The sequence below is a fragment of the Oncorhynchus mykiss genome, chromosome 19 (assembly GCF_057628025.1).
Source record: "Oncorhynchus mykiss isolate SJ-2025 chromosome 19, ASM5762802v1, whole genome shotgun sequence".
Taxonomy (NCBI): domain Eukaryota; kingdom Metazoa; phylum Chordata; class Actinopteri; order Salmoniformes; family Salmonidae; genus Oncorhynchus; species Oncorhynchus mykiss.
This window is the reverse complement of record NC_143040.1, coordinates 53,359,915-53,372,218: the sequence shown is the minus strand read 5'-3', so window position 1 is coordinate 53,372,218 and position 12,304 is coordinate 53,359,915. Positions and strand designations below refer to the sequence as shown.

The following is a 12,304-nucleotide window of genomic DNA, read 5'->3' as shown; positions in this document are numbered from 1 at the left end:
TTAATGGTCACAGTGGGTACTCCTATACACTTCCTTATAAACTTGCTCACCAAGTCAGCGTATACATCAATGTTATTGTCTGAGGCTACCCGGAACATATTCCAGTCCATGTGATCGAAGCAATCTTGAAGCGTGGAATCCGATTGGTCAGACCAGCGTTGGGTAGACCTAAGCACGGGTGCTTCCTGTTTTAGTTTCTGCCAATAGGAAGGGAGGAACAAGATGGAGATTTGCCAAAAGAAGGTAGGGGGAGGGCCTTGTATGCATCGTGGAAGTTAGAGTAGCAATGGTCGAGCGTGTTACTCGCTCGAGTACTGCAATTGATATGCTAATGGAATTTAGGTAGCCTTGTTCTCAAATTAGCTTTGTTGAAATCCCCAGCAACAATACATGCGGCCTCATGATATATGGTTTCCACTTTGCATAAAGCCCAGCGAAGTTCCTTTATGGCCGTCTTGGTATCTGCTTGCAGGGGGATATACACAGCTGTGACGATAACTGAGGAGAGTTCTCCGGAGATAATTAGGTTGGCAATTGATTGTGAGGAATTCTAGGTCAGGTGAACAAAAGGACTTGAGTTCCTGTATGTTGTTACAATTACACCATGAGTCGTTAATCATGAAACATACACCCCGCCCTTCTTACCGGAGAGATGTTTATTCCTGTTGGCGCGATGCACTGAAAATCCCTTTGGAGTATGTTACAATCCCGGATATCTCTTTGGAAAGCAACTCTTGCCCTGATTTCATCGACTTTGTTAACTAGGGACTGGACATTAGTGAGTAATATACTCAGAAGCGGTGGATGGTCCGAAGCCTCACTAGAAGACCGCTCCGACACCCTCTCCTCCGGCGGTTTTGGGTCGGACTCTGGTATCAGTTCAAATGCCCTGGGAGGTGCAGACAAAGGATCCGCTTTGGGAAAGTCGTTTTCCTGGTCGTAGTGCTGGTTATGCTGGTAAGTTAACGTCTCTCTGATATCCAATAGTTCTTCCCGGCTGTATGTAATAACACTTAAGGTTTTCTGGGCTAACAATGTAAAAAAAATATATATACTGCACAGTTTTCTAAGGACTAGAAGCGAAGCTGCCATCTCTATCTGCACCAACCAACTTAAGACATACAATAGTGCCCTACATTACATGCATTATAAATCCAGAAGTCAGTGCACTGACATTTAGAAGGATAAAAATAACATTCTTATATTTGTGAAGTGAAGCAACCCCTAGACAGGCTGCCAGTCTGTTTCTGCTTTAGCTAACTCGTTGTTGCCTTGCCAAACTTATAATAATTTATTAAGAATTTCCATAATTTGATAGGTGGAGCTTAATACTAATTGAGTCGAGTTCAAAGATAAATGGACTTTGTCAAAGCTGCAGCCTAGTGACCACACTAGACTCCCAATGTAGGGGAATTAACTAATCAAGCCCCATTGGTTCTGCCACAGCTGTGTGAACTGGAAAAGCTCTTTGGCAAGAGATCATGCAAAGCACAGGCAGACTGGACCTTCATGAGAGCTTACTGTCCCTTTAAAGCTTAGTGAGACATTTTCAAGTGAAACTGCTGGTTTGCGGTAGCTAAGCTGCTTTCTAGGTGCCACTCTCACCCCTCTTGCATTTACTTGTGTATTAACTTAACATGACTTGACATAACCGAAGGGAAGGCCATGGGTTAACCAGTATTGATGTCCGATTGTAATCATACAGTGTACTCTAATCACAGTTTCTCCTTGATGGACTATCCTCTCTCTGAGGAATGATGTGGAGACTGATTCAGATCTGGTCTGGATAAAACGTTTTAACACTACAGTATGTTACGTCTCTCCTCACATGTATCTTTTTTCAATATTCCTGCTCTGAAATGTCAACGGAGGAAACACTGATGGTAGTTGAATGCTGTATGTCATGTTTCAGGAATCAATAGTCTGTCGTGGAGCTGATGAGCTACAATGAGGGTATCGACTCACAGAGGGAAGAACTTATTAATTTATTCAGCTGGTCTCAACTTATATACAGGGGTTCCTCAAAGTGGAATACGGTCTTATTAATGGTGTTTTGGACTAATATTGTGTTTGTTTGAGGGTTATCAGTCTCATAGATCTTGTAAACGGTGAAAACACAATGCTCAGAAAACCATTGAGTCAGCTATCAAACATTAATTTATCACCATTTCAGCTAGTGACCCCAAATTGAGTTTGGAGTGAAGCTGTTCTAACTCATCCAAATAGAGCGCTGAACACACTTGTGTTTTCATCACTTTGTTGACAGGGTTTTGGATCAAAGTTCAAACAATCAGTGTCAGTGACTGAAGTGCCCAGGGTAAAGCAGGGTGAGGCTTATACCCTCTGGCAGGGCGACGTGCGCAGTGGTATTTGAGTGCCACCTCTTTGTGTCAGTCTGCCTCTGTCCCCCTGGTGGCTGCTGGGTAAACGCAGTGGGGTGACGTGCTGCTAAAGGTCACACTTCTTCAATTGATGTCAGCATGTCATATCCCGGCTGTGGGGTTGAAATTGGTCCCCCCCCATCTTTGATCAGCCTTTCCCCTTCTTGTGTGCCAGGGACACGACAGTAGGGACACGACAGTAGGGACACTATGGACACCAGGGACACTAGGAACACTAGGGACACTAGGGACAGGGAAATCTGAACCTGCCAGAGCTTTGGATGGTGTGAGGTTAGGATAAGAATTGTTAAGAACTGGTGTAGTTTTCTCAGGTTGTGTTGGGGAGAATGCAGCGGGATATGCCTGATGCCTATTAGACTCTCTCCCACAGGAAGTAGAACAGCCTGGCATGGTGCTGGTACTGCTGCAGTCTATATACAGTGCCTTGCGAAAGTATTCGGCCCCCTTGAACTTTGCGACCTTTTGACACATTTCAGGCTTCAAACATAAAGATATAAAACTGCATTTTTTTGTGAAGAATCAATAACAAGTGGGACACAATCATGAAGTGGAACGACATTTATTGGATATTTCAAACTTTTTTAACAAATCAAAAACTGAAAAATTGGGCGTGCAAAATTATTCAGCCCCCTTAAGTTAATACTTTGTAGCGCCACCTTTTGCTGCGATTACAGCTGTAAGTCGCTTGGGGTATGTCTCTATCAGTTTTGCACATCGAGAGACTGAAATGTTTTCCCATTCCTCCTTGCAAAACAGCTCGAGCTCAGTGAGGTTGGATGGAGAGCATTTGTGAACAGCAGTTTTCAGTTCTTTCCACAGATTCTCGATTGGATTCAGGTCTGGACTTTGACTTGGCCATTCTAACACCTGGATATGTTTATTTTTGAACCATTCCATTGTAGATTTTGCTTTATGTTTTGGATCATTGTCTTGTTGGAAGACAAATCTCCGTCCCAGTCTCAGGTCTTTTGCAGACTCCATCAGGTTTTCTTCCAGAATGGTCCTGTATTTGGCTCCATCCATCTTCCCATCAATTTTAACCATCTTCCCTGTCCCTGCTGAAGAAAAGCAGGCCCAAACCATGATGCTGCCACCACCATGTTTGACAGTGTGGATGGTGTGTTCAAGGTGATGAGCTGTGTTGCTTTTACGCCAAACATAACGTTTTGCATTGTTGCCAAAAAGTTCAATTTTGGTTTCATCTGACCAAAGCACCTTCTTCCACATGTTTGGTGTGTCTCCCAGGTGGCTTGTGGCAAACTTTAAACAACACTTTTTATGGATATCTTTAAGAAATGGCTTTCTTCTTGCCACTCTTCCATAAAGGCCAGATTTGTGCAATATACGACTGATTGTTGTCCTATGGACAGAGTCGCCCACCTCAGCTGTAGATCTCTGCAGTTCATCCAGAGTGATCATGGGCCTCTTGGCTGCATCTCTGATCAGTCTTCTCCTTGTATGAGCTGAAAGTTTAGAGGGACGGCCAGGTCTTGGTAGATTTGCAGTGGTCTGATACTCCTTCCATTTCAATATTATCGCTTGCACAGTGCTCCTTGGGATGTTTAAAGCTTGGGAAATCTTTTTGTATCCAAATCCGTCTTTAAACTTCTTCACAACAGTATCTCGGACCTGCCTGGTGTGTTCCTTGTTCTTCATGATGCTCTCTGCACTTTTAACGGATCTCTGAGACTATCACAGTGCAGGTGAATTTATACGGAGACTTGATTACACACAGGTGGATTGTATTTATCATCATTAGTCATTTAGGTCAACATTGGATCATTCAGAGATCCTCACTGAACTTCTGGAGAGAGTTTGCTGCACTGAAAGTAAAGGGGCTGAATAATTTTGCACGCCCAATTTTTCAGTTTTTGATTTGTTAAAAAAGTTTGAAATATCCAATAAATGTTGTTCCACTTCATGATTGTGCACCACTTGTTGTTGATTATTCACAAAAAAATACAGTTTTATATCTTTATGTTTGAAGCCTGAAATGTGGCAAAAGGTCGCAAAGTTCAAGGGGGCCGAATACTTTCGCAAGGCACTGTAACCCATGGCAACTGTATTGAACTGGAGACTATTGTCTTAGCAAATAGTAGCGTAGATAGATGTTGCACGGTTTGTTTGGACTAAGAGACACTGGCATGCAAGATCAAGTACGTTACAAATAAGATCTTACACAGCACGTCACCATCTGTGAATGACCGACAAGGACTATACACAGTTTACTGTGGATAGGACAGACAGAGACCAACTCAGACATTTTTTTAACTTACAGCACATTCTCAGTAATGTAACTCTCTCTTATCTTACTGCTCCATAGAGGCTCATAAGAAAGGTGAGTAACACAATGTTGCCTGAAAAAAGTAGGGACAGGTTTGCAAGCAGAGCCCAAGTCCGTGACGTCACATCACTCTAACCCCTATGCATCTCCTCAAACCACTGTGGAACCAGAGTGGAACCAGAGTGGAACCCATTTGTGTCTTTCCTTCCTAGCTCTCTCTAATATCACAAACCAGAGACTTCTTACTGTAACAAAAAGTCTCTGTTACCGACTCATTAGAGGCAGCGAGCTCTCGCTCTCTCTCTCTCACCTCCCATTCCCTTCACCTGTAGTCATGTGATGATGATGATCTGTATTCTGCTCCATGAATACAGGAAGCAGTCGTCTCCCCTGAGTGACACATCTGACTGCATGCCTTCAGTATTGTGTTGTGGACAGTAGGACAGTCGTCCAAGAGGAGAGGACAGGCTGACAGGGGCAGGCTGAGTCAGTCTGTGGCCCCTGCCTTGTGTGAGGTCATCATCATGAGCCAGAGTCTTGGTTCTCCCACTATGATGCAGATAGATGCAGATAAAGAGAGAGAAGAGATTGAGAGAGAGAGAAGAGTGAGAGAGAGAGAGAGAGAGAGAGAGAGAGAGAAAAGGACAGAGAGCGAGTGGCCACAGGGGACATTCTGTCTGACAGTGTGTCTTGTGTGTGATGGGTGTTGTGCTGTCTCCGCAGGCGGCCCAGGGGGGCGGACACAGGACACTTCTGTATGGACACGCTATCCTCCTCAGGCACTCCTTCAGCGCTATGGTGAGAGTACACCACACGCACTCACTCATCCATTACCCAAGGAAAATGTATTGTTTTCTCATTACTCCATGTGTTACTGTTTCATAGTTACAGTTTATCACAGTTTATCAGTTTATCTGAAGATTTGTTGCACGTGTCCTTGTGACATTTGTTCCAGTTCTGAATGTGACACCGGAGTTGTGTGCCTCTTTTGATCAGCCCTTTTATGCTGTTTTGATGTCTATCTATCCGCTCCAGTATCTGACCTGTTTAAAGACATCAAGGTCACAGACAGATAAGCTGTCCTTTGATGTGGGGCTGCAGGAGGACTCAACAGGTAAAACCTTCCACTCTATCTGTCTCTACTCTCATTATCACACAGTCACTCTCTTAGCTGGGATTCTGATTGGGACTGACTCGTGGGATTTCACCTGCCCCAGTGTTCATTTCAGAGTTCCTAAGCACTGCACAAAAAGAGGGACTTTCGGTTCGGATACTGTAAAAAATGCACCACCTTTGCAGAGATTTTGTGTCAAGTCATTTATTCCATAGGATATATCCGAAAACATTCCAAGCAGACTGAAATAAATGTCTTAGATGTGCTCTTTGTCACCATGTCGAGGCTCAGCTAATTTGTCTCATAGAGATGTAAAATATGGTTTGGCTGTCCAGGTATTGGAAAGCTGGTTGCTATGGTGCTTGCATGTTGATGAGTGTGAGTGGGCATATATTAGTGCTTGTGTGAATACATTTGTGTGTCAAATCTAAGTTGTGTCTTTGCTGTGCTCCCGCGCGCGGGCATGTGTGTGTGCGTGTGCGCGTGCGTGCGTATTGCTTTCACCATTGTAATCTGAGTTTTAATCACCTGTGTATGTAGATCAAGGAGTTGTAATCACCATTGTGCAGGCATGTGTCCCCACCAGTGTCTCTCTGTGTTCCTGCAGGTGAAGCCTGTTGGTGGACCATCCATCCTGCCTCCAAACAGAGATCAGAGGGCGAGAAAGTGCGCATCGGTGATGACCTCATCCTCGTCAGCGTGTCATCAGAACGATACCTTGTGAGTACTCCCTCAGTCTGTAAACGTCTTATTAAGAATAGTTTATATGATAGGCTATTAAATGTTTCCAGCCCCATTACACAGAACCATTATGCCATTCAATCCAGTAGGATGAGCCATGAATTGTAGATCTCGGACTGAAGGTGTCTCCCTCCCACTCAGCTCCCTCTGTCCAGTAAAGAAGACTAGATATTGGGGACATGAAGCTAAGAAAGAGCAGGAGAAGGCTACGTACGGAGAGCTGGGAGGGAGAGAGCAACACTGTCAAACTGAATACCCTATCTTACTCTGTCCCCTATCCCACCTTTCCTACACTGTGTGGCCTGGCAAACCCTGCTCCCCTGTTCCTCATCAGGCCCATCTATGACCATCTCCCAGACCCCTCTGTTATTCTACTGTGTGGGCCTCAGGGCCTTGTGGCATGCTGTTCCTGGAAAACATCTCCAGCATGATGCAGGGAGAGTGTAACAACAGCCAGCCCAGCCAAGCCCATGTTTATGGGAATTAAGCAGGGATACGGCAGCTTTCACTGGGCTAGAGGCCCACTTTCATGTGACTGTTACTGCCACAGCTCCTCTCTGTGCTGCTGTCACCAGCGAGACGCTAACCAGGCCTACAGCACCTTCAGGACCAGAGCTGGAGAGTTCCCCTGCGGCACTGCTGCAGAAATGTCCCATGCACGGGCATGCCAACATACACACCTGAACCCACACACACATACACATACACGCACACACACATACAGACACACACACAGCCCACTAGAAACTGGCAGTCCCAAGTTCACAGTGCTGTTGTCTCTCCAGTGCCAGCTTCTCTCCAGGTTTATGAATGACTCTAAATCTACTGCAGCAATAGCTTGCATGCATGGACAAACCTCTGAGTTGTAGCCTGGCTCAATGCCTTGAATCAAACTGTGTATTTGACATGGCTCCTGCAGTATAGGCCAACGGTAGTTTATGTCCCATAATGTAGTTATTGATGGTGTGTGTAACATAATGTTCCTCTGTCTTCACCAGCACCTGTCCATCTCCAATGGCAACATCCAGGTGGACGCGTCCTTCATGCAGACTCTGTGGAACGTCCACCCCACCTGCTCCGGCAGCAACGTGGAGGAGGGTAGGTCCAACTGTTAGTTTAGTTTCACTGCTAAACTGGCTTATAATGTTGTTTGAAATGTATGGGTATCAATGAAAGGTGCTGTTAATCCACTCTCCAATAGGTTATCTGCTGGGTGGCCATGTGTTGCGTCTGTTCCACGGTCATGATGAAGTTCTGACCATCCCAGGTTCCGACCAGAGTGATGAGCAACAGAGGTAAGTCACACAACTGGGACGCAATGTGTGTGCAATGAGTCTTCAGGAGTTAAAGAGCGGCTGCCTTTAAAAAGCAGCTAATCCCTTTGAAAAACAGCCTATATGGCATCGATATGAGTCAAACAGTTATTCTGGTGTCAAAATGTACTACAAAGTCTAAATAGGATAATTTTGGTCATAAAGTCAGTCTCGTTTAAAATGGAGTTTGGCACATCCTTGCGTCACAACGGGTAAATGAAGGTTGGGTTTTGATTAGATAATGTCCATTAACATGGGGTGACAAGCTGTGGTGATTGCTCTCTATCCAATAGCATAGACAGTGCGACAGACCTGCTCAAGCAGCTCCGACTGTTTACATAAGACACGTCGCATTTTTTTTAACTTGAGAAATACCCCACTAAACACCTTAGTTTGATGTAAAATTGCCCAACTTAAACATCCTTGGAAAAACGTCAAAATGATCTTAGATTCCTTCTGGGGAGTATGAGGAAGTGAAATAGATATGTGTCCGTGTCTACTGCGTCTGATGGGAAATAAACACCATTAATCAAACGTGGAATCGGTCAGGAAACACACCTCCAAGACTGAGATCAACTTTTTCTAATGAGCAACAGAAAAACACATGTGCCAATTGGCTTGTTAAGTGACTCTTTAAGGAATTTGTTTTTTCCTTTTGTGAAAGGGGCCTAAAATCGAACTTGGTGGACCTGGCTGACTGTTTGTTTTGAATTCCCTGTGGGTCCAACAGGTTGGTGTCACTACTCAGTCTGACACTGGGTCTCAGAAGCAGGAAAAATGACCGCCCTGCTATCTATAGTTGCACAGCGCTAGCGCTGACGGACAGCAAGGTAGCAGAGGGATATGGCACACAAGGCCTGAAGTGGGTCGAGACAACAGTAGCAGAAGCCCCAGCAACGTTAACGTAGCCAGTCACCGAAGACGTGTGAGATGACCCTTCATCTTCCTCTCAGTCAAACAGTCTATTTTTAGGACGGTGTGTGTGGGGCAATAATTCGCTGAGGATTATATATCGGTTGTCAGTTTTGGCTTTGCCTTTAGTCATGTCCTTGAAATTGAATAGAGGAAGCATTTTTTTAAAGATGCAACATTTCAGGAGGTCCATCAAACCTAGTCCAAACTGTCACCAAGGGCCATGAAAGATTCCTTTTATCTTTGGAGCCAGTCCCCCATATCAGTGATAGACAGTGTTGCTCTCAGTCTCCGTTGGTTATGCGGGTGGCCTCGATGAAAAATGTGCTGTGTTGCCGGGAGGGTAAATAGTATGGTTCATCTGAGGTCCCAGTCTGAGTATTACCTCCTGTGAGCTGATATCACTATGACTGTAGGGAATAAAGCAGTCAGAGATGGTATCCTGCTAAAGTCATAAAACATGACTTTAGGACCATTATGAGCCTGTGGCAGTTTTAATAAAACATTGCAGAGATCCAGACATGTCAACCTCATGCTCCTCTCGTGTCCCCAGGATAGTGAACTATGAGACGGGGAATGCAGGAGCGAAGGCCAGGTCTCTGTGGAGGCTGGAGCCTCTGAGAATCAGGTGAGTTCAGCTCTTTTTATCCTCTCCGTCTTCTGTCTATATGCGTTCTCTCTCTCCCTCCCTCTGATCTGTCTATCTCTTTCCTTCTCTCTCTTTCTCCCTCCCTCTCTTCCTCCCTGCCTCTCTCTCTTCCTCACTCTCTCTCTTCCTCCCTCCCTCTGCTCGGATTCACCTTGATATTTCAAGATGCTTTGAGTCATTTCGACTTTTTGACCCCAACTATTTGTAGTCTTTCAAAGATTCCTTTCCTCTTCTGCACTTTCAGATCTGGAATGTGTCATCCATGTGTCATCTGCTATTTTGTTTTGATCTGAGAAACTGGTTAATGTCTAGTCATAGGAATAATACTGTAAGTGCCTAATTAGTAGTTTTTGTTGTTGATATAATTCTCTGTGTGTGTGTGTATGTGCTTGTGTGCCCCTGGACAGCTGGAGCGGGAGTCACATTCCCTGGGGCCAGCCCTTCCGTCTCCGCCACCTCACCACGGGGCACTACCTGTCCCTGACGGAGGAGAGGGGAGTGGTGCTGCAGGACCGGGAGAAGTCTGACACATCCTCCACTGCCTTCTGCTTTAGAGCCTCCAAGGTCAGAGTGCAGGACCAACTCTCTATCACACACACACACACACACACACACACACACACACACACACACACACACACACACACACACACACACACACACACACACACACACACACACTTCTCAAACTTTGCCTTTCCATCACAGTCAAGGACTTAGCCACACACTCACTTACAGAGAGCTACTGAAAGGATATTACAGTCCTAGGAACAATTCTAAAGACTTTCAAATGAATTGCACACACTCTCGTTGAGTTATTAAGCACATTAAAGCCATGCCATAAAGGTTCATTTAGCTGAAGTTTCTCTCTATAAATGAATGGACCTGCGGAACCATACCATTCTGGACTAGGGTATTTAAGTCTATTCTTGGTAATGGTGCTTTCAGACGTAGCTAGTGATCGGAAGCTATTAGTGACCTCTTCGCAGTTAGTGACCTCTTCACTATGGATCAATAGCATAGTGTAATCCACCATTTCACTGAGGCAGTTTATCGTAGGTTTAATACACTATACATTATCCATTGTGTCTGTTCTTAATGGGGAAACAAATGCATAGTGATGCATGAGGGCTTGCCTGCGGCCATCCTTTGTTGCTCAGTGATATAGGCTATACACATTGTATGCCCTCTTCCTATCTCTTCCTCCCTCTGTCTCTCTCTATTAGGCTAGCCGTCATAGCGTGTGTAATTAGAAGTTGTATCATGGAAAGCTGTCAGTGCTCCTTCAGTCCTTGACCAGCCTGATCCAGATCTGTCAGCATCTTTAAATGGCTTTTCTTAGATCAAGGTCCCTCAACACCTGCTGCTTAGCATAATAACATGTGATTTGAATAAAACTGTATAACGTTTTGAAGCCTGGCTTGGAGACTTTGTGTGACGCCTTGATCTTGTTTTGGATTCTTCCTTCCCTCTAGGAAAAGCTGGAGTCGAGTCCAAAGCGGGACATTGAGGGCATGGGGATGGCAGAGATTAAGTATGGGGACTCAATCTGCTTCGTCATGCATGTGGCTACAGGACTCTGGCTGTCCTACCAGGCGCCTGATGTAAAATCATCTCGCCTGGGCCCTCTCAAGAGACGGGTGAGACACCAATACACTGCTTTATTTGTCAGCTGTTTATGATACAGCCAGGACTTTTTAAAATCCCTAGTTGGATGAATTAACTGACTTTCAAGTGAGAACTGTTATGGTGTGACTATTCCACTAACAGTGATAAAATGAATCCCATTGAAAAAACAATTGACCAGAAAGTAGCACATGCAATAAACATCATTAGAAAATTCTTAGTGCAGAGGAGAATTCTCTTGCTGATTTTCTAGTTGATAGGTTTGAGATAAGTGTATTACAGTGATAGTGCTTTTCCTGTGACTAAATCAAACCCTGTGGCTGTAATGAATGAGATGTGAGAGGAGTGTATCTGACAGTCCCTGGACTCCACAGATACAGAGCCTAATAGCCTGTAGTGTCAGCAGCACCTGCGTTACAGCCAAGCCATGCTCATCTCTGCTAATGTCTGGAAATTGCTCGCTCCCTCCCTCCCTCCCTCCCTCCCTCCCTCCCTCCCTCCCTCCCTCCCTCCCTCCCTCCCTCTTTCCTTCCTCACTTTCGCTCTCTTTTTTCTTTCTCTTTCTTTGTGACTCTATCCCCAATCTATCTTTCTATCTATCTCTCTCTCTCTCTCTATCACACTCTATCCCCCTCTCTCTCTCTCCCTCCCTTACCTACCCCCTTTTCTCTCTCTTTCTCTGTCTCTCCCCGCTCTCTATCTCTCCCTCCCCTAACCCCTCCTTCTCTCTCTCTCTCTCTCTCTCTCTCTCTCTCTCTCTCTCTCTCTCTCTCTCTCTCTCTCTCTCTCTCTCTCTCTCTCTCTCTCTCTCTCTCTTCCAGGCCTTCCTTCACTCTGAGGGTCATATGGATGATGGGCTGACCTTGCAGCGGTGTCAGCACGAAGAGTCCCGTGCTGCTCGCATCATCCGTAACACCACCCGCCTCTTCAGTCACTTCATCAGGTAGCACCACTATCACCGGTACACCTAATATCCCCGCTACACCTAATATCAGCAGAATACCACCCTGCATACCACTGCTGGCTTGCTTCTGAAGCTAAGCAGGGTTGGTCCTGGTCAGTTCCTGGATGGGAGACCAGATGCTGCTGGAAGTGGTGTTGGAGGGCCAGTAGGAGGCATTCTTTCCTCTGGTCTAAAAAAATATCCCAATGCCCTGTGTAGGGTGCCGTCTTTCGGATGGGACGTTAAATGGGTGTCCTGACTCTCTGAGGTCATTAAAGATCCCATGGCATTTATCGTAAGAGTAGGGGTGTTAACCCCGG

The 12,304-nt window shown here is 45.3% G+C and overlaps 2 protein-coding genes across 2 annotated transcripts in view; both read left to right on the top strand.

The window, feature by feature from the left end:
- LOC149975234 (ryanodine receptor 3-like) overlaps positions 1-7,963 on the top strand; it is a 78,485-nt gene extending 70,522 nt beyond the window's left edge. Inside the window, exons 4-8 of the mRNA XM_090209704.1 lie at positions 5,410-5,484; positions 5,722-5,800; positions 6,408-6,520; positions 7,540-7,639; positions 7,743-7,963. Of these exons, the coding sequence (XP_090065830.1) occupies positions 5,410-5,484; positions 5,722-5,800; positions 6,408-6,520; positions 7,540-7,639; positions 7,743-7,840 (465 nt within the window). The 3' untranslated portion in view covers positions 7,841-7,963. The remainder of the gene's footprint in view (positions 1-5,409; positions 5,485-5,721; positions 5,801-6,407; positions 6,521-7,539; positions 7,640-7,742) is intronic.
- A 1,356-nt stretch (positions 7,964-9,319) lies between these two features.
- Positions 9,320-12,304, top strand: part of LOC110498363 (ryanodine receptor 3) — a 96,978-nt gene continuing 93,993 nt past the window's right edge. Inside the window, exons 1-4 of the mRNA XM_036954899.2 lie at positions 9,320-9,394; positions 9,823-9,979; positions 10,891-11,055; positions 11,863-11,984. Coding sequence (XP_036810794.2) covers positions 10,930-11,055; positions 11,863-11,984 — 248 coding nt within the window. The 5' untranslated portion in view covers positions 9,320-9,394; positions 9,823-9,979; positions 10,891-10,929. The remainder of the gene's footprint in view (positions 9,395-9,822; positions 9,980-10,890; positions 11,056-11,862; positions 11,985-12,304) is intronic.